This window comes from Notolepis coatsorum (genome assembly GCF_963971535.1).
Source record: "Notolepis coatsorum genome assembly, chromosome: 1".
Classification (NCBI taxonomy): Eukaryota; Metazoa; Chordata; class Actinopteri; order Aulopiformes; family Paralepididae; genus Notolepis; species Notolepis coatsorum.
Genome location: NC_140165.1, coordinates 243,453,788 through 243,477,014, shown reverse-complemented (window position 1 = coordinate 243,477,014; position 23,227 = coordinate 243,453,788). Strand labels below are relative to the sequence as shown.

The window sequence follows — 23,227 nt, the reverse complement described above, 5'->3', positions numbered from 1 at the left end:
AACAATTACGCTTTTTGGTTATTAATTATGAACATGTATGAGTGATGTAGTTATCAGGAAAGTAAATGGACTATAGTGCTATGTCTTTTCTGCGTATGGAAACCATACCTCTATGGCTGCGTTTGTCGTTACCATGGACACTGAATAAACGAGGCTGTACAGATGATGTGAAATAAAACATTTTATGACATTTTTTTTCCCCCAGCTAATTTTCGGTTCTTATTTATAAAAAGAGACAAGAAAATATGGGGCGAACGATAATATAATATTATTAATTTAATATGTTAACACATTGGCGCCCAGCCACGGAGATGTCCGTGTTTCCACCGCTAGAGGGCCATCCACGGACATGTCCGTGGCAAGGTTGTTTTGGCTTTTATTCCATTTTTATAACCTACTCAAGGTCACCGAGCGGCACTGCAAAAGTACCCTACTCTTTGAATTCTGAAAAGTGCATTACCGGCCAGATCCTCTTAGGGGCGCTGTCTCGATAATGCAGTGTGCCCTGTGGCAGAACGGTGCACTATTTTTTTTTTACTTTCAATGGGATTTCCAGTTAGCTGGATCCTATATGTGTAGCCTGTAGCTTGGAATACCTTTTGCGACGCTGAATTCACTACGCAGTAAAGGAATATATCATCAGCCAATGGACATATCGATCTACCAGATGGCGATCGATAACTGGGAAATCCTTTTGGGGATCCAACAGGCCCACGGTAAGATCTTTTTCACGTAAATTACACGCTGATCAGGCCTTGTTATGATAGCCTTCCACCCGATCAGCGAATGTGGCTACTGAGGCTAACGCGGTTATTGGTAATCAATAATCAGAAACGACGTCCCCCGCCCCCCCCCCCCCCCCCCTTCATGCATTCATGGTGGACCATCAATACCGACAATATGCATTTAGCGTTTTAGCTCTAGCTTCTGTATAGCCGAAACGCTGTTCGATTTAATGTTATTAGCTTAGCGCCCTGTATCTCGCCTTCCAGGAAATATACTAGCCCAAATCCCATATAACGCTTATATTCACGAGGCTATAAAATGAGAACTTATTGATGAAAAAATTATTTCTTTAAGCCATTTTGAAGGGACGGTTTATAGTCTCAATTGACAATGAGAATGGACAGATAGCAATACTATAAAGTATAGATTTAGCTCTACAAACAGCCTCACAAACTATGCAAGTCTATTTTGAAATGCTGGCCGTCTAGAGTGATATTAGACGGCCCCCAATGGCCCTGAATGTGTTAAGGGGAAATAATAGCAAAAGGTAGCACCAGTTAGTTTACTTCCTGTTTGGGCAGAGATGTTTGACAGTGGAACATCGTACAACTCTCTGTAAATGGTAAATGGCTGCATTTATATAGCAGCTTTTATCCAAAGCGCTTTACAATTTCTTCCTCACATTTTTACCCATTCACTCACACACTGATGGCAGAGGCAACCATGCAAGGTGCCAACCTGCTCATCAGGAGCAGTTAGGTGTCTTGCTCAAGGACACTTCGACACGCTGCCCGGGAGGAGTGGGAATCGAACCGGGAACCTCCGGATTACCAGACGACTGCTGTACCTTCCGAGCCACTGTACCTCGCTCTGTGTAGGAGAGTGGTTTGAGATAGGTAAATTCTCCCCCAGAATGCATTCAAAACCCCAAGGCTTGGTAGGTCTGCTCTGCTGTAACACTGTTCTGCATCACCGCCAGGTAGGGAGGTCAAACGTTCTGCATCACCCCCAGGTAGGGAGGTCAAGCGCTCTGCTGTACTGCACTGTGATCACGATGGGAGCTCCGCCCAGATGGCTACTCCCCTTAAATAGGAGCTGACAACAGGGTTTCTGCATCCAGATGTTTCCCCAAGTCTCAACTACAACCGTGTGGAATCTGATTATTCTCTCCGTTTGGGACTTTAGAGTTTTTGACCGATAGGAGATGGGTGCGCCAAGTATTTGGAATCCAGCGCAGCGAAAGGACCCGAGTCAAGGCCCAAGTCGAGGCCCGAGGCAAGGCCTGAGTCGAGGCCTGAGTCAAGGCCTGAGTCGAGGCCTGAGTCAAGGCCTGAGCGTTCTCGCGCTGCTATTTGCAATTCCTCTCAGTGATTATTAGAAATGACATATGGGGTTGTCTTTCAAACGAGTCATTTTCAAAGATAACTTTCATTTACGCATGGTTTTAGAGTGTATACATATAAAAAGTAAAACCGTTTACACAAAACAGATTTTGCTTTAGAATCTGTAATATACGCACACCGGTTGACTAAACATATAACTAGCAAGTTTACTGCCAGATCAAGTGATTACAGGAAGTTCTGGTAATAAAATTATTATTATTTCTATTTCACCACAAAAAAAATTCTTTGATTTTTCAAATATGCTATTCAAATGATTCAACCACCGATTTAAAAATATATATTTCCGGTGACCTTCAGTCATCTATAAAATCACAGCCATTTATCAATACATATTTTTTAGTTTGTAAAGTGGCAATAAATACTGCTCCAGAGATTGTGACAGTGAACAAGTTCCACAGTGGATTCATCAAGGCTCATCATCATCATCATCATCATCATGAGACAACACCTATTTGGTAGTATTTCTGAATATTCATCATTAACCCCCGTCTCACAGGCCGGGCTGGCTGTCACTCACGGATATGCTCCAGATCTGCATCCCATCAGCGTAGCCGAGCAGCAGGCAGAGGGGCGGGTCCGCGCTGCCGCCGTGCATCTCCATGAACTCTGTGCTCCGGGACGTGTCTGTCCAGAGAGGGAGGACAGGGAGGGACAGTCAGGTCAGGGGACAGGCAGGGCTACGGCTAACAACCCCCGGGTGGCAGCAAATGCCCGTTATAGTTCCTTGATTCTTGGAGAAATTATTTTGTCAACCTCAATAAGTCAATGACGTGGCACATTATTAAGCTGTTATGTAAGGGATAATGTATAGCTACGAGGTCATTGTCGCAAAATAATTGACCGACACGGAGTTTAGAATACCGAGGCGCCTCGCAGAGGTGTTCTAAACGCAGTGAAGGTCAATTATTTTGCGACAATGACTGAGTATAGCTATACATTATCCCGCTTATTACATGGCTAACTTACTAACAATATACCTAATTCATTTTACACCATCGACAAGACGAGATCAAATGCAGACGCAGTTGTTCTGTGGCTCCGCTGTCAGCCCAAATAAAGTTATTATTATTATCGCCGGCAGGTCTGTGGTCTGATTGCACTGATGAGTGCAGCTGTGCATATGCTGAGCTTAGCTTTCGTGACTGCGATCTAAATGCTTGATTGTGATTGGTCAATAGCGCTAGTTACCCGTATCACCGGTGATTATTGCTCGGTTGCCCATGGCAGCGGTGAATTATCGAAAAATAATTCACTGCTGTCAGGGGCTATTGACCAATCACAATCAAGCATTTTGGCGAATGTTAAAACTCCATGTAATAATACGTTTTAATATCAATTCTCTGCACATTCTATGCCTGTCTAGCGGCACGGTGGTGTAGTGGTTAACACTGTCGCCTCACAGCAACTGCAAGAAGGTCCAGGGTTCGATTCCCGCTTGGGGACCAGGTTTCCATGATGCCAGTTACCAAGGTGGGGTATCTCCCAGGCCTTTCTGTGTGGAGTTTGCATGTTCTCCCCGTGCTCGCAAGGGTTGCCCCCCACGATAAGATAAACCCACTGGAAAAACATGCACAACAACAGATCGCTAACGCTGTGGCGTTCTTGACATAGACGGGCAGGAGCACTTGGGGGGGGGAAGGACGACGGGATGGGTCAAGTGCAGAGACTCAATCGCATTAGGCGACACAAGAAAAATTGCATGTGTGTGTTCCTGTGTGTGTGTGCCGCCCATCGCATGTGTGTGTCGTTTGCATGCCAAATAAAGACTTCCTAAGTCCTGCATTATATTATTATTATAATTATGCCAACTTTATGCTCATTTTATGTCCGTCTATTTTGTGTCTACATCACTGTTGTGAAGCACTTGTATGAAAGGTGTTGTACAAATAAAGTTCATTATTATTATTAATAATAATAAAAGTCTTGCTTTCTTTTTGTGTGAAATGGAAACTGGTGGAGTGTACCTCTCTACCTGTGAGTGATGATGGTGATGTGTTCTATATGAAGGCCTCTGCTCACTGTCTCCTCCTGCTGGACAGCGTGCATCACGGGGCTCTGAGATGTATTACTAACCGTGGATCTCCTACTCACCATGGTGTGTTTTATTTCAAAGTGAACTGGCCTTCCTCATGTGAACGTTGACTCAGTCACTGATATGTTCTGTTCTGATCTGATCCACAGGGTCATTCTTGGATACGGTTCCGATTTACTTATCGTCTCTTTTCAATTTGAACAATGGAAATCACAATCTCCGTTCGAAGGACTCTCTGAATGAATGAATGAATGAATGAATGAATGAATGAATGAATAATAATAATAATGGATTGGATTTATATAGCGCACTTCTCTGACTGACTGTTGCTCTGACTCAGAGCGCTTCACAGAGTCCATTATTCGTTCATACACAGTCATACCGGTGGTGGTAAGCTACAATTGCAGCCAGAGCTGCCCTGAGGCAGACTCACGGAAGCGTGGCGAATAATCAACGCCTACGGCCCCTCCGACCACCACCAACATTCATTCACATGCATACACATTCATACGAGGCAAGTAGGTTAAGTGTCTTGCCCAAGGACACAACGGCAATGGGATGGACATGGGAATGAATGAATGAATGAATGAAAACTTTATTTAACAGATTGCAGAATGGGTACAATACAGTACGGCTCAATACACACAATTGTTACGGGGATGCAGACCAGAGAAAGACGTTTGCCTTGTTTACATCAGGGTCCCCCATTTTCAATTCATAGTGACATTTATGACATACACAAAATACATGACATCATGACATTTATGGCATAGGGACATACATGACATACAGGTATATAGTACGGTTACATTTGTGACATATACGATATGCAAATATACAGTACTGTTACCCATAGATCTTAACAGAGATTATATACATATGATGGGGAGGAGACTGTACATTAGGAGGGGGTGGGTGGGAGAAAAAATATACATACGGCGGGGAGAAAATATATACATACGGTGGCGAGGAGACTGTCTATTTGGGGGGGGGGGTTGGACCTTTACGGTGGCCAGTTTCGAATTGCAGCCTCCCGTAGGTGCTCTTTGAGAGCGGTTTTGAATGTGGGTAGGGATTCACATCTTTTTACAGCTGTGGGTAGGGCGTTCCACATTGTTGTGGCATAGTTGCTAAATGTGTTTAGTCCCTTGTTTGAGCCGAATCTGGGTTGCACATGATTTGTTGAACTCCCTCTGGTGTTGTGGGCGTGGTATTCACTGACCTTTGGGAAGTATTTCAACATGTACATGGGTACCTGTGTGGTGTAGTGTATCTTGTAGACCAGGCCCATTGCAAGTTGCTGTACTCTGTCGTCTACTCTAAGCCATCCTAGGTTGTCAAAGTGGGCATGGGTGAGGTGGGTTCTAAGAGTAAGGTCAAGCAGTAGTCTGACCAGTTTGTTTTGTGATGTTTGTAATCTTGTTTTTAGCGCCTTTGGGGTGCTTTGGTACCGTGAGGTGCAAGCATAGTCGTAGTACACTTGAATGAGTGCTCCTGCCAGAGTCTTCAGGGTATTCTTGTTTACCAGAGAGGAGACCCGGTACAAGAATCTGGTTCAATGGTTGACTTTTTTGATTACATTGGATGCCATTTTGTCACAGGAAAGATTTGCCTCTAGGATGGAACCCAGGTATGTAATTTCATCTTTCCTTGTGACAATATTGTCACCCACTGTAACTGAGAAGCCGTCGATCTTGCTGAGTTTGTTATTTGATCCTAAGAGAATGGACTCTGTTTTACCCAGGTGTAATGATAGTTTGTTATCAGCGAGCCAGGTGCAGATTCTGCCGAGTTCTGAGCTGAGGGTTTTTTCCACCTGTAACTTGTTCTTGTCAGAGACCAGCAGGGCTGAGTCGTCCGCAAACAAGAACAAGTTGCAGTCACAAGCTGACGACATGTAATTTGCATAAATTAGGAACAGTAGCGGTCCTAGTATGCTTCCTTGTGGAACACCACAGCTCACTATGAGGGGGGGGGGGGGGGGTAGAGTACCGTTTACCTCCACCATCTGTTCTCTCCCCTCCAGGTAGGATTGCATCCAGCTCACTGATAAGACTATCAAAACCAATTGCTTTTAGCTTGTCAATCAGAATTGAGTGATTGACAGTGTCGAAGGCATTTTGTATTTGCCCGTGTCCACCTCTTGTTTGATGTGGTCGTTCAAATAGAGAAGGCATGTGTCAGTGGAGTGGGATGTTCTGAAGCCAGATTGGAATTCGTAGATTAGATTTTTTCCCGCTAGGTAGTAGGTACTTTTCGACCTGTTCGTAGACTATTTTTTCCATGACTTTCGAGATGGAGGTAAGAATAGAAACAGGGCGGTAGTTGCCTGGGTCTAATTTGCTGCCCTTTTTGTGCAGGGGGGGTCACTCTCGCAATTTAAGTCCTTGGGGACGTTTCCCTGTTTTATGGAGAGGTTTATATGTGTGTGATGACTGGGGTGATGGCGGCTGCTGAGTCTCTGAGGAATTTGGAGGGGATGTTGTCATGGCCAGTGGCCTTGTTAGGTTGGAGGGCGCTCAGTTTGAAGTTGTCTTTGCGGACCCCTAGGTTTTTGTAGTATGCTATGCTACTATGTGTTCTACCCCATAATGCCCTGAGTGGGAGGGTAGTTTATTAACCAGTGTTGTGGCTATGTTTGTAAAGAATATGTTTAGGTATTCTGCACTTTGTTTGTTCCCAAAGTCCCCACAGAAATGGGAAAGAAAGCTTTTAGGTTTTCCGCACCTACTGCTTGGAACAATCTTTAGTCTGATCTTTAAACTCAAAGCTTGGTGACCTGAATGTAGTGAAGGCTGATGGTGAAGCCTGTTGGAACCAGGTTTTCTGTGTGCAAATGTTTTATCCGACCATGTTGTGATGTTACTTTTATCTGTAATGTCTCTGTGTTTATTCTGAGACTCTGTGTTGCTGCTATTCTTGGCCAGGTCTCCCTTGTAAAAATATATCCTGGATCTCAATGGGACAAACCTGGCTAAAGTTGCATGTCTAATCGATTTGATAAAGGTTGTATACACATTCTAACCCACATTTCCAAGAGTATGATTGAAGCCAAATACAAATGATTTAATTACAGCTGGATAATACATTTCTATATAACTATCTTTCTCAGAGGGAATTCCTCAGCTGCATCCCTCTGTCCATTTAACATGTCATAGAAGGTTTTAACATTAGAGGTGACATTTCCTCATAAATAGTTGTACAAAAGAGCTGTAGTGAATAGTCTTCAAGTTCCAGCTGTTTGATAAACTCAAGATTTGACACACAGACAGACAGGCATGTTATTAAGATATCAACTTCCTGTATGCATAATATAAGGAAATGAACCATCAAAAGGCAGCAGCACAAGCCAGACACCCTTCTAAATGCAGCTGTGGAATCTCTTGCAAACTGAGTACTTGTTTTGTAGGGCGCTTTAGATGATTCATCAACAGAACATTGTAACTGTTTAGATGATTAATCAACAACAGAACATTGTCAACTTGTAACTGTTTAGATGATTAATCAACAACATAACATTGTAACTGCTTTAGATTAATCAACAGAACATTGTAACTGTTTTAGATGATTAATCAACAAAAGCACATTGTAACTGTTTTAGATGAATAATCAACAACAGAACATTGTAACTGTTTAGATGATTAATCAACAGAACATTGTAACTGTTTAGATGATTAATCAACAAAAGCACATTGTGACTGTTTTAGATGATTAATCAACAGAACATTGTAACTGTTTAGATGATTAATCAACAACAGAACATTGTAACTGTTTAGATGATTAATCAACAACAGAACATTGTAACTGTTTAGATGATTAATCAACAGAACATTGTAACTGTTTAGATGATTAATCAACAGAACATTGTAACTGTTTAGATGATTAATCAATCTGGTGGCCGATCGCCCAAACAGGAAGTGATGCGGATGAAGTGGTGCTCACCCATATTTCGTCCGGGCACTCGCTAACGTTAGCGAGACTCCATCTTGACACACTGGATATCGATCGATTGCAAATAACTCGATAAACAACATGATTTGGACATATATACTATTATACAACCTGGAAATGGATCGGATATTTCTACATCCCATAATAGGAATATTTCAGTTCCACGCTCATCGTCCAACGGCGCGAGGAAGATACGGTAAGATCCAGCGTTATTTTTCAACGTGTTCTTTACTAACTGCTCTAATGATCATATCACCCACACTAGATGAATGATATAACGTTGGCCACGGAATTATAAACGACCCCCCGCCCATCCGGTCAACATCAGATCATACTTAGTAACTCCTAGAAGCACGTCCAGTTGAAATTTTTTATCTCGCACAGATTCCTATCAAACTGTATTTCATCATCAATATAATGCATTTGGGGCTATAAATCAAGTTCTGGAGAAAGCTGCAGAAAACGATAAAAACATACTTATACTTTAGACCGTATTTTAGTATGAATATGTGAATGAAAAAGTATAACGTTGCTACACCCTGAACAATAGATATAGGACGTTGAATGGGCCATAGTAATGTCAATTAGCAATACAATTTAAAAGGTTATAGCCCTGCAAAGAAGGGGAACTTCTCCATGTTAAATAGGGCTGGCGAGGGATGGTAAATTATGAATTTAACCCCGGCGATCAAAGTGTTAATCAATAACAGAACATTGTAACTGTTTTAGATGATTAATCAACAACAGAACATTGTAACTGTTTTAGATGATTAATCAACAACAGAACATTGTAACTGTTTGATGATTAATCAACAGAACATTGTAACTGTTTGATGATTAATCAACAGAACATTGTAACTGTTTTAGATGAATCAACAACAGGGCGGCTGAGTGGCGCAGTGGGCAAGGCGCTCACCACTAACGCAGGATATGCTGGTATCGAGCCCAGCTCTCGGCTTTGCTACAGGCTTGGCCAGTCGTCATACTAACACAATTGGCAGTGTTAGAGGGTGGGAAAGCCGATGGGTGGGGATTGGATGTTGTGGACAGCGATTCCTACAGGTCGGTTGGTGCGCCTGTACAGCAGAATCAGGAAGTATCGGGGGCAGCGTGAGCCTCCCACGCGTTACTCCTCGCCACTGAGAGATTGCACTGTTCAGGTGAAAAGATGTGACGGCTGCTTCCTCGTGTACCGGAGGGGACACGTGATGCAAGGCTTGGTCCTCACTGCAGCCGACCAGTGGGAGGCATAGTCTAGCAACGTTCGAGACAGGGGAGGGGAGAATTGAAGGGAGAATTGGCGAGGCGAAATTGGGATGGGAGAAAAATGGAAAAATAAGGAGAAAAAGTGGATACAAAAAAAAGATGAATCAACAACAGAACATTGTCAACTTGTAACCGTTTTAGATTATTAATCAACAACAGAACATTGTCAACTTGTAACCGTTTTCCTTGACCTGCTACTGTCCCATTGTCTTATCTATTTGTACTATATTGTTATGCTTTTGAATGTACGACATGCTCTTGTTTGACTGTTTACTTGAAATGATGATTCCGTAATTCATGACGTCATCACGTACCCTCTGCATCATTGAAAATGAGGGTCCCCCTCAATTGACTCGAGGGAAAATAAAGTACAAATTAAATAAATAAATAAAAGAGACTGATTATGTCATAATATTATTTTCTTCTAAGGACATATTGGGGAGGAGCTACATTTTCCCAACATATTTCCTTTCCTCCCAGAAACAAATTAAACCAAACACAGCCTATAGTAATATAATTTGTCTCCATGGGAATGTCTTCTCATAATGCAGTGTTAATATTGAATTCACCGTTTCCGTCAGCGGAGTCTGCAGGCGGTCATCGTTCACGAGTGACGTGTTGTTGTTACTCAGCTGATTTATTTCCCCAGCTGAGATCCGATTCAAAACACTGACATGTGGTTATGATTTAAGACGAGGATATAGAGATAGCGTGGCTTGATCACAAAGTGTGACACGCGCACGGCTTTCTGAGCCGGCTGCCTCCACACACGGGGCTCCTCCACACACGGGTCCTCCAGCCTTCAGGACCCACGCTCTGGGAAGGAGACCTCCACACACGGGGCTCCTCCACACACGGGTCCTCCAGCCTTCAGGACCCACGCTCTGGGAAGGAGAGACCTCCACACACGGGGCTCCTCCACACACGGGTCCTCCAGCCTTCAGGACCCACGCTCTGGGAAGGAGACCTCCACACACGGGGCTCCTCCACACACGAGTCCTCCAGCCTTCAGGACCCACGCTCTGGGAAGGAGACCTCCACACACAGGGCTCCTCCACACACGGGTCCTCCAGCCTTCAGGACCCACGCTCTGGGAAGGAGAGACCTCCACACACGGGGCTCCTCCAGCCTTCAGGACCCACGCTCTGGGAAGGAGAGACCTCCACACACGGGGCTCCTCCAGCCTTCAGGACCCACGCTCTGGGAAGGAGAGACCTCCACACACGGGGCTCCTTCACACACGGGTCCTCCAGCCTTCAGGACCCACGCTCTGGGAAGGAGAGACCTCCACACACGGGGCTCCTCCAGCCTTCAGGACCCACGCTCTGGGAAGGAGAGACCTCCACACACGGGGCTCCTCCAGCCTTCAGGACCCACGCTCTGGGAAGGAGAGACCTCCACACACGGGGCTCCTCCAGCCTTCAGGACCCACGCTCTGGGAAGGAGAGACCTCCACACACGGGGCTCCTCCAGCCTTCAGGACCCACGCTCTGGGAAGGAGAGACCTTCACACACGGGGCTCCTCCAGCCTTCAGGACCCACGCTCTGGGAAGGAGAGACCTCCACACACGGGGCTCCTCCAGCCTTCAGGACCCACGCTCTGGGAAGGAGAGACCTCCACACACGGGTCCTCCAGCCTTCAGGACCCACGCTCTGGGAAGGAGAGACCTCCACACACGGGTCCTCCAGCCTTCAGGACCCACGCTCTGGGAAGGAGAGACCTCCACACACGGGGCTCCTTCACACACCTGCGCTTTTATTGTCACGTTTACCGTAAATCGTTTGAGCAAGTTTGTAGGTTACGTCTGGTTTGTCTAGATTTCACTATCCGTGTGTTACAATAATTCAGCGCTATACATTCATTTCAAACCTTGAAACAGTAACTGGACATGTCGTTTGTCAGCAGTTAATTGATGCAGGTGCTCTTAGATAAGATAAGATAAGATACGATATTCCTTTATTGATCCCCTTCAAATTTGATCAACCAAGTCATGATTTAAAACCAGGTGTGTTCTTCATGGTGAGGGTCGTTTTTTTGCATAGTACCTGCCAAGGGATGTGTTTGTAACTTGCTTTTTGTGGACATTAACCTCTTAAGTCCTAGCCATATTTTCAGAAAATGTATACCCAAGTAAATGGAAGATTGCTCCACTTCTACAAGGTCCATTAGCATGTTCTTGGTATCTAGGGACATCTATGGACCTCAGGGAATGCATTCCCAGTGTCACAAATATTGTGTCTGTTACTATGCTAAATTGTAATAAACCAAAGGAGAATATAAAGTTCTTTTTTTCCATCTTTGACGGTGAATGACACCATGCTAACATTGACCAAAAGTGAAAATTGCCACTGAGCTCATTCAGCACCTTCTTCAGATCAAGTGTACTAAAGATCTAAGCAAATGAAGAAAGGACAGATGATTTACAGGGTTTTTTGTAGATACAGTACAGAATGTTGCCATTCGGACACATGCAATTTGAAATATGAATATAGAATATAGAATATTAGGCCTATAAATTACCTTATTATGGCCAAGTCATACATCTATGGATCGGCCCAAATCGCCTCTTTCCAATGGTAGAGTTAAATCTGCATTTAGTACCACCAGGCGCCCGTTACAGGGCAGCAAAGACCGTGAATGAAATCTATACTGCAAGTACAGTTACTTTTTTATAATGTGCATAGCTCCGCCATTTTTTACGCGATTGCGACAGAGCTTTTTCCTAGACGTTCACAGAAAGGTAAAAAAAACAATATACGTTGTATTTTATGGCAATAAGGTTAAGGTTTGTTCTACCTATATTGTTTGTAGGAATGCTTCTCATTAAGGCCCTTCATTAAAGCATTTATATAGCTTTGTTCTAGACAAGGATGAGCAGCCATTGTTGAAAGCTTAAAATGACCTGAGATAGACCGACAACAAGCACTTAACCTTTTCCAAAGTGATGCACCACTTGTGTCAAAGACGATGTAGGGGTTGAGGAACATTCCTTTTCAGAGGGAAACCTTGCATGTCAATGAGCAAAGTTTGAAACACAGCCCCGTCAGAAGGATTCTCTATGGAGCAATTCAGGACTACGGTAGTGTCCTACATGAGTAGGCTGTTGGGACTTAAAAGAACACACCAACATTTTGGGAAATTAGCTAATAGTCTTCTCCAGAGAGAGACACGAAGATAGATACCAGTTTCCTCTCTGTGCGTTCAGAATAAAGCTATCTGGCTGGATGTTAGCCTAGCTTAGCACAATTAATGGAAGCGGACATGACCGGTTAGCCTTCGGGAGAGGTGTTAGTTGGACAATGCCTAGGCTAACCGGTCATGTCCGCTTCCATTCATTGTGCTAAGCTAGGCTAACATGCAGCCAGATAGCTTTATACTGAACGCACAGAGAGGAAACTGGTATCTATCTTCTTGTCTCTCTCTGGAGAAGACGTTAAGACAATTTCCCCAAAATGTTGGCGCGTTCCATTAAGGCGCCAAAACTGACCAACAGAGAAATACGACTTGCCGCTGCTCACAGACTCACCATTGATGTCGGCTCTCTCAAATCTGACCCAGATGATCTTCTCTTTTTCATCTGTGGGAGGGGCACCAGTGTACGCCTTGAATCAGAACAACAGCCAATCAACAACAGAGTAGGTGAAAAGAACAACAGGCCTCACCGTATGAATCACATTCAAACATGCTGTTCTCCAATCAGCTCACTCCTCCAAACACCAGGGGAGATGTCACTTAAAATGGATAGTTCGGATGTTTGGACATTAAAAAGAACACGCCAATATTATGGGATATGTGCTTACTGTCTTCTCCAGAGTCAGACAAGAAGATAGATACCAATTTCTTCTCTGTGTGTTCAGTAGAAAGCTAACCAGCTAGCAAGTTAGTGTAGCTTAGCGCAGATTAACACTTTCCGTGCCAGCCGTACCAGTCCTATATACCCCGTTGCGTGCCACCGCTCTATTCAATGACAGAGCACTCACATTTGTGAACGCATAAACTATATCTTAAATTAAATGATGTGTCTAATACGACCGTCGCTTATCAATGACTTGTTTGCAGTCAACATTGTCGAAACGGATTTTTATTTATGTATTATTTTTTTTAAATTGGTTCATTTCCGTTTTATACCATTTTGAAAAACGCTAGTTTTTTTAAACTTTCCGAAAAAAAAATATTCTGCAGGAATCGCGCTTTACTGTAATACACAAAACATGTTGTAATTTTTCGGCCTATTTATGAATAGTTTTCAAATAAACGCTAGATTATTTGAGATAGTATATGTGTATTTATGCACGCTATAGAAGCGGGCTGAAAAATCCATTCTCTTATTTCCTGATCAGCTACACACACTCACAGCCACATACACATATAGGGGACACGTTGATATATAGGTGAAAACAGCTCTGATTATCCCAATACTGGTCAAATAGATTCCTTACCTCAGATCAGATGTTCTCCAAAAAGATGATTCCAATTCCTGATCGCCATTCCAAATATCGATCGCGTTTATTGATCCAACGCTGGGTGGTCGAAAGACATATTCCACGCTGTTCTGATGGTGGGCAATGACTGGGATCGTCTCCGGTTACTTGCCTGACAAGTAAAATGTGGAATCCGGACTCTTTTTTCCCCATGCGTTTCATTCAATCCAATCCAATGGGGTGCAGTACCATCCGGAGAGACGATAGGGGGCGGTATTTTCCCTGTTCAAGCTCAGACAGATCCCCACTGGTAACGTGAGGCTATATTGATGAAATATGAATGGAAATCGCTAATAAAAAAAAGAACGATTAAACGACGAGATTTCTCGTCGCTGGCACTCAACGGTTGGCATGAACTAACGAGATTTCCCGTTGTTGGCACTGAAAGTATTAATGGAAGGGGATATGGACCACTAGCCTAGCTTAAAGCTCCGGGAGAGGTGTTTTTCGCCAAAAGCTAGGCTAGTGGTCCGTATCTGCTTCCATGCATTTGTGCTAAGCTAGGCTAGCTTGGAAGCTTCCCGGATCACTCGGAACAGGGCCAGAACTCTTGACCACGGAACTCTAATAAAAACGAATGGAATTGTATCAACTATACTACTAGCAAGTATTTAAGACCATTTATTGACCAAAGATCCAAACTATCCCTTTAAAAAGGACAATGTCAGTGTAATTTTTTACTTCTCCCCATTACTGGAGACTGTCCCTGTCTTTAACTCATCAGGGTTAACACTGGCACTGATGTTGAAAGATATTGTAAAAATATGGGGAAGAAATATGGAAATATATTCCTTGAAAGTTGTTTGAAAGTCGCTAGGCATGCTTCTAGGTAATTCACCCTTGTGAGAACCAAGCTGTGAACTCTGGTGACAGCGAGAAGTAAAAAATTACACCGTTATGGTAATTTACATGAAGAACAGTAAGTGAACAGAGAGAAGCTACCTGAGGGACCACATCTTGTAAGAAGGTCACCACACTCTCCATGTAAGACTGCTCCCTGGGATAGTAGGAGAGAAGAGACATGTTACAGTTGATGATAAACCATTTATTACCGTCTAAGTCTGCCAGCAATCATAGATGGATGGTGTGACTGCACTAAATGTAAAGATGAAGTTGGTACCCTGTTTCATTGCATGTGGGGATGTAAAAAAGGGGGACGGGGACGGGGGGACTGAGTACAAAAAAATAAAAAATAAGAATGGGAGTTTATTTAATTTTTTTTTATGTTTTTGTTGTCAGGGGGGTGTACGTGTTTTCTTAATTTTTGTGTTGTTTTGTGGATATAAGTGTGTTCTTTTTGTGAAAAATTATATAAAAAAATAAATAAAAGAAAGATGGATGGTGTGGAGCATGACGAATGAGTGTGAATGATTATTCACTCAGGTTCAATGTTAAATGTCACTCAGTCTAACCCAATCAACGAGGAGATTCCACAGAGTCAGCTCATACACAGGCAGAAGGAGAGATTCACTGGATCCCACGGACGGTTCAGGCCGTTACTTCTGGTGCACGAACTAGCCTAACGTTTCCATGTGTCTTACATCTTGAATCACTTGACTCTGATTAAGACATGAGAAACATGGAAAATCTTAGTCTAGTCTTTGCACCAGAAATAAAAGGTTTGAACTGTACAGTGCGAGTGTTCCAGTGAATTCTTCCTTGCGTTGTCTTTATACAATGTTAGTAGAGCTGGCCTGAATGCCTCCTTGTGTATATCTGGGCTGCAGAACAGAGCCAGCTTCCTTGTGTATATCTGGGCTGCAGAACAGCGCCAGCTTCCTTGTGTATATCTAGGCTGCAGAACAGCGCCAGCTTCCTTGTGTATATCTGGGCTGCAGAACAGCACCAGCTTCCTTGTGTATATCTGGGCCGAAGAACAGCGCCAGGATCCTGATGAGAGTCCGTAAATACGAGCACATAACCCCCATCCTCCACTCACTACATTGGCTCCCCATCTCATCCCGGATCAACTACAAAATCCTGATGCTTACCCATAACTGCATAAACGGACACGCACCCCTCTACCTTCAGGAACTCATCACTCCACAATCCTCCACCCGTACCCTCAGATCTGCAGGTAGCCTGCTCCTTTGGGTCCCCAATACCCGGCTCTGCACCATGGGTGACCGAGCCTTCTGCACGGCTGCACCACGCCTGTGGAACAGACTCCCCATCCAGCTGAGGGCACCACAGAGCCTGGACTCTTTTAATGCAGGCCTGAAAACCTATTTGTTTGACTGTTAGCTTTTTATTTAAAAAAAATTCTTGTGATATATATTTTTTTTCTTGTGCTAAATTTTCTGTTTATACTATGTTTCTTTAACTATGTTCTATTTTTATTCTGTATTTTTTTTTTTTTTTTTTACTAATAATTATTTTGTTTTTTAACTATGTTTTAACCCTGTAGCGCTTTGGGATCCTAGTGAACAAAAAGTGCAATACAAATTCAATTTATTATTATTATTATTTGTGTATATCTGGGCCGTAAAAAAAGCGCCAGCCTCCTTGTGTATATCTGGGCTGCAGAAAATGTCATACAATTTCCCTATTCCCTATATGCACTTTCACGTTTGTTCATTTCACTTTTAAATTTAAAATCCATTGTGGTGGTGTACAGAGCCAAAATCACAATGGCAATTGTGTTGATGTCCAAATATTTATGGGCCAGACTAAGTACACAGGGACATTGTATGACACTTTCTGAGGCTCGGATATGTGCAAGCAGGCTATATGTATATGTTGCAGCTATATGACACTCAGTTCAGGTGTTGGCTTTAAATATACCAATACTTTTTCTTAAAAACACTGGTTCAAAACAAACAAACAAAAATATAATTTTTTTAATTAACACTTTCCGTGCCGGCCGTGTTTTCCTTTTTACCCCCTTGAATGCCGCCACCCACTTCAATGATAGCGCTCTCATATTTGTGAACGCATAATCTATGTCTTAAATTATGGCTATGTGTCTAATCTGGCCGTCGCTTATCAATGACTTGTTTGCAGTCAACATTGTCGAAACGGATTGTTTTTTTAATCTGTTCATTTCCGTTTTATAGCATTTTGAAAATCGCTTGTTTTTTGAAAGTTTCAGGAAAATATAAAGATTCCGTGATAAACAGCCTTTACTGGAATATTCTGGAATACAGAAAAAACATTGTAATTTTTCTGCCTATTTATGAATCGTTTTCAAATAAACGCTAGATTGTCGATAGTATATGTGTACTTATGCACGCTAGAGAAGCGAGCTAAAAAATCGAATCTCTCATTTCCTGATCAGCACACACACACACACAGGGCAAACGCTGATATTTCTGTGAAAACAGCTCTGATTATCCCAAGACTGGTAAAATAGATTCCTTAACTCAGATCAGATGTTCCCCAAAAAGATTATTCCAATTCCTGATCGCCATTCCAAATATCGATCGCGTTTATTGATCCAACGCTGCATACTGGAAATATGTATTCCATGCTGTTCTGATAGTCCACAATGAGTCCGATGGGCTCGGATTACTTGCCTGAGAAGTAAAATGTGGATTCCGGATTGTTCTTTTCTCATCAATTTTCATTGAGTCCATTCCAAAAGGGTGCATTACCATCCGGGAGACGATAGGGGCGGTATTTTCCCAATGGAGCTCAGAGAGCGTTTGCAGCACTGACGTGATACTAGATTGATGAAATATGAATTCAAATCGCAATTAACGTTCGGCATGAATAAACGACATATAGCGTCGTTGGCATTGAAAGTGTTAACACTTTGGTCGCCAGGCTTATATTCATAATAAACCATCCCACGCCAGCTCTATTTGTCTATGGAGAAGTTCCCCTTCTTTGCAGGGCTATAACTTTTTAAATTGTATTGCTAAATTGACATTACTATGGCCCATTCAACGTCAAGTATCTATTGTTCAGGGTGTAGCAACGTTATACTTTTTCATTCACATATTCATACTAAAATACGGTCTAAAGTATAAGTATGTTTTTATCGTTTTCTGCAGCATTCTCCAGAACGTGATTTATAGCCCTAAATGCATTATATTGATGATCAAATACAGTTTGATAGCGATCTGCGCGAGATAAAAAATGTCAAATGGACGTGCTTCTAGAAGTTACTACTTATCATCTGATGTTGACCGGATGGGGGGGGGGTCGTTTATAATTCCGTGGCCAACGTTAGATGATTTATCTAGTGTGGGTGATATGATCATCAAAGCAGTTTATATCGAACACGTTAAAAAAAAACGCTGAATCTCACCGTAGCTTCCTCGTAGCGTTGGGCAATGAGCGTGGAGCAGAAATATTCCTATTATGGGATGTAGAAATATGCGATCCATCTCCAGGTTGTATAATAGTATATACGTCCAAATCATGTTGTTTATCAAGTTATTGGTAACGGATTGCTATCCATTGTGTCTAGCTCGAGTCCTGGTACTATTAGCGAGTGATCGGACCGAATTGGAATGAGCACCAGTTTCCGTTTCCTGTTTCCGGTTTGGGCGATCCGCCGATCGGCCACCAGATGGCGCTCTTGAACCGTTGGAGAGTTGAGAGGGGATCAACAGTAGATCTCAAGTCTCCGGGGGAGAAATATGATTGCGATCACAGATTTTTGAAATATTGATCTCAAAGACGTGGTACGGTGTCTTTGGCAGAATGAGCATGGCGGGGAATGACGTGGTAAGGCGTTTTTGGCGACCAAAGTGTTAAGGACCAGTCGCTTCTGAGTTCTCCCAACACATTTTCTTCACGACAAAACAGGATGTGATTTGAAACGGCAGACATTTCTAAATTGATGCCACATTAATTGATTATCAATATTTGCTCTTCGGGGACGGACAAAGCACTTGAATACTGCATTTACATTTGAATGAGACCTTAACAAACAAATATCCGAATAGTTTTGGCCAGCCCTAAATGTTTGTGGTCAACAGAGTATCCACGAAGGCATTCCGACAGATAACAGTGTTCTGATGGGGATTTTCAAAAACACGTCAACCAAATAAATCAATAACACCTATGAAGTGAAGTGACAGAGTTCAATTCCAGAGAGCCTTTGAAAAACAAATAGTCTGAGACTCATTAGTCATCATCATTAAACAGCCAATAACCACCCATCTGATTACTACTGGGCTGACTCATGGAAGATATGAGCATGTCCTTCTGTCAGCTTAGATATTTAGGGTAACCTTTGCTTTCCCCAGGCTGTAGGCTATGTAACACTATGCCAGTATCTTAAATTGCATATCACAGCTGGGCAAATGGACAGAGTGAGATGCTATGTCATGTATTTTGCTCACTCAGTCTCACCCTGGCCTGAAGTTATTTTAAACGGTCCAATTGATCAAAGCGGCAACAGAGAGTCTGTCTTGCTTTCTGGGCGCTGCTGAAATGTTGAATTGAACTGAAGTGACTTTGACGTTCCGATCAAGATGTCAGCACCCAGAGAGCAAACAGACTCTGCTGAAGTTTTGACCATTTCAACAACTTCGGGTGAGTGTTTGACAAATAAGTGGCTCAGATTTACTGTTTTATGTTCAGGTAATATGCTTCTGAGTAAGTGACATGAAATGACATGACACACTGTCGCCCGAGGGATCTGAAGTTTATCCTGCTCTTATGCTGATTTGTCCGGCTGTGATATGTAGCTAGCGTAGTATAGCATTACACATACAGCTTCGGACCATCTCAGGTAACCTATATGTTAAGAATAAGTTCTAAGGGCCTTCATAATAATAATTTATTATATTTCATAATTATTGTATCTATTTTATCTTATTTATCTATTTGATCTATTTATTAAAAAAAAATCACTACATCTCTACCTGGTTTTTGCATGTTGTACTTTAGTTGAATATTGTATATTTTGTATAGTGTTTGGTCTTTACTCTTGTACTGTATGAAGCTGAAGTACAATCTCAGGAGGCTCATACAGAACCAAGCATTTCACTGTCATGTACATGTACCTTATAATGTGACAAATAAAACAAAACTTGAACGCTTGAAAGATAATGAGACCAGTGTCCTTACGTGGCAGCTTGTGCTCGCACCACAACTCCTCCAGCACAGCGACTTGGTCTGCGCGGAGAGTCCGATGCCATTTTGTCTGCTGGTCTGTATCCTGCAAAGAAAGAGATATAACTGTTATATTATATCTGTGCCTTACCTTGACTTTGTCTATTTCGCTGCTATCTATTTCATGCTTATTTTATGTCTGAACTTTATGCATTGCTACATCTAAAATACTGGGTTGATATGTCTATTTTATGTGTATCAGTGACAATCAAACCGTATACAAAGAGGCCTATTAAGATATCGTAATATGAAAAACGACGTGATTTAATGTTTATGCCTTATCTTGACTGTCTCTTTTGCTGCTGTCGTTTTTTATGCAAATGATATGCTTATTGTATGCCTACTTTTATGTCTGCACTTTATGCATTGCTCTTGATCTGGCAATTTTGTGCTCATTTAATTGTTTACTGCTGTGAAGCACTTTGAGCTGAAATTATTGAATGAAAGGTACTATACAAATAAAGTGTATTATTATTATTGATATATTGTTTTTTTTCTATTCAAGTTCATGTATCAATGAAGGCTGGATGGATCCGTCATGCTATGCTTCACCAAATCAGTTGTGGGTTATACAGTAGTACATAGTAATCTATGATTCTGGCCTTGATATCATAAGAAGACAAACCGTAACTCTTGTAAGACAAGCCTATGTGGACAAAAATGATTCCAATAGAAACAGCTATTGGTAACAGTTATCCACATGTTATGAGGATGACTAAACAAGGCACCTGGATGAAAAACACATCATGTTTTAGAAAAATTCAAGTCTGACTGTAGATGATGACTTTTTGGATGCAATGCAAATTCTTCCTGTGTGGCTGTGGCTGTATGGGAACACTGGACATCTCCAGGTTACACAATAGAAACACAAACAAAACCACAAATAGGCTAAGTAATAAAGCTGCCAGCTGGCTAGATAATCAGTAAAACATGAAAATAAAAACGTTGATAGCCAACAAGTGGGCTATCAACGTTGTTAGGAGTTTGATGTATAGGGTAGAGTTCACAGTCAAACTCCCAGTTTGCAACCTGACAGTTTCAGAAAACCACCAACAAAAACTCCATTGACAAGTGTACATATTTTCATAGATAGGTTTAGGGTTGGGTTAGGTTAGTGGACATGTAACTGTTATCTCTCTTACAAGCCAGGCTAAAAGATTACATTAGCAAAAGCTAACGTTACATACTGTAGTGTAACCACGTATTCAGTTACTTTAGATCATATGTAGGCAGTCTGCGCTCTAGGTTTACAAGAGCAATATTTATTGTGATGCAACTGTCAGTCAAAACAATAACAATGTATTGCTCTCTGTCTGTTAGCTTACTGTTAGTAGCTGAAGATCCAATGCGTTAGCTAGCTCACTAGCTAACATTAGTTAACAAAACTCCCCTTGAATGACAACATAAACCTCTCTACCCACTTGGAACAACGGCTAACGTTCAATTGTTCACCAAAGCATACAGTTTGAGCAGTTGAATACGTACCAAAGTGTTGTGTTTGTTATGATAAATAGCTTAATAGCTCGAGCTGAGAAACGTCAAAACAGACTGGAGGGGTTTGCGGAAATGGTAACGTTTGACTGAAAGCCAATCAGAGCACGCGTACGCTTTCATACAGCCAATCAGCGTACACCAGAGACGGGTCTTGGATATGCTTTACCTATCGGAATGAAACAACGTTTACAGGACGCTCTCAAATATTACTTTTGGGCAGGATGACATTTATATATCAGCGTCTGTTTACACATTTATCATTTTATTGCAGCCACCTTACTGTGAGAGAAAAGGTTGTCATTACTTTTTTTATAATCTAAAAAAAACATAGCCGTTTGTTTACATCCAAGTCTCGCGAGGTCGTCTTCCGCATGTGTCTATATTGTGATCTCGCCCCCTGCACAATGTCTCTCCCTAGCGGTTTGATATTAAATAAATAAATAAATACCGGTAGGAAAATTGCCTGCTGTAAATAAGTACTTCTTATTTCTTCTTAAAGGAACACTCCAACGTTTTGGGAAATTAGCTTATTTGCCATCTACCCTGGAGTTATGGTATGTCATAAATGTATAGATGTAGCAGTACTGTCTATCTGTATGTCATGTATGTCATATATGTTATGATGAATTGAAAATGGGGGACCCTGATGTAAACAAGACGAAAGTCTTTCTCTGGTCTGCATCCCCTTAACAATTGTATGTATTGAGCTGTACTCAGTGGCGGCTCCTGGATTATTCTCCAGAGGGGGCGCTAGGGGGCGCTATACCAAACATGTACCACGCATTGGCCAAATAAAGTACAGTCTAATTCACAACTTGAAACACAATATATAAATAGAAACGTTAGAAACAAACTCGCTCCGTCTCCAAACACACGCATAGGCAGAGAGAGAGAGAGAGAGAGAGAGAGAGAGAGAGAGCGAGAGAGAGAGAGAGAGAGAGAGCGTTAGTTAAGCATTAGCTGAGTGGCTAACAGCAGCTAAAGTTAGCTGAGTTGGCTAAGAGAGAGAGAGAGAGAGAATTAACTCACTTTGTTTAATTGAAACGTGGTCCAGCCGGAGGGCTTAATAAAGTGTATGTCCACTGACTGTCCTCCAGACTGTTGTCGATGTATATCCATTCCACTCACTGCCCACTGTCCAGACTCCAGACTGAATCACAAGTTCACAACACACAGCCTCGAACATGTTGCAAACTGTGGCTAAGGAAAAAACTGGCATCGCCGCATCGGCCAATCAGAGAGCGTCTCCGCGAAATGCGGCTAAGGAAAAAAATGCTGCTACGGAAAAAAATAATAGACGCTGCTGCTTAGACCGCTTCAAATCGCGCCCGGCTTCCATCATAAACATCATATTTCAACGCACAACGCGTTACGCACTGATTGGCTGCGACGGATACAGCGATGAAACAGTGACGCGCACTCAGAGCGCTATCTAGCCCGAGAGAAATACGGCAGGAGAAATGCGGCTAAGGTAATGGAACGTTCTTTATCAGACAGAATCGTCACTTCCTGTTCAGGAAAACGATTATTAATATTTTATATTTTAACGTTATATTGTGCATTGGAAACACAAACATACTTAAAATGAGTAAATATTATTCATTTTAAACATGTTTATTTTATTTTTAGGGGTCTAAAATAAAAATAAAAATAAAACATTTTCTTCTTCTCCTCCTCTCTTTACCAGGGGGGGGGGGGCAGGGGGGGCGGCGCCCGCCACTGGCTGTACTGTACTGTACCCATTCTGCAATCTGTTAATAAAGTTTTCAATCAATCAATCAATCAATCAAGTTAGACAAGAAGA

At 42.3% G+C, this 23,227-nt stretch overlaps 1 protein-coding gene across 1 annotated transcript in view; it reads right to left on the bottom strand.

Moving 5' to 3' along the window:
- Positions 1-21,478, bottom strand: part of LOC311224497 (BCAS3 microtubule associated cell migration factor-like) — a gene marked incomplete at its 3' end in the record, with an annotated part of 118,146 nt that extends 96,668 nt beyond the window's left edge. Inside the window, exons 1-5 of the mRNA XM_084309516.1 lie at positions 21,415-21,478; positions 19,885-19,975; positions 14,803-14,857; positions 12,906-12,981; positions 2,647-2,753 (exon numbers count right to left, since the gene is read on the bottom strand). Of these exons, the coding sequence (XP_084165642.1) occupies positions 2,647-2,753; positions 12,906-12,981; positions 14,803-14,857; positions 19,885-19,955 (309 nt within the window). The 5' untranslated portion in view covers positions 19,956-19,975; positions 21,415-21,478. The remainder of the gene's footprint in view (positions 1-2,646; positions 2,754-12,905; positions 12,982-14,802; positions 14,858-19,884; positions 19,976-21,414) is intronic.
- Between the last annotated feature and the right edge of the window lie 1,749 nt (positions 21,479-23,227).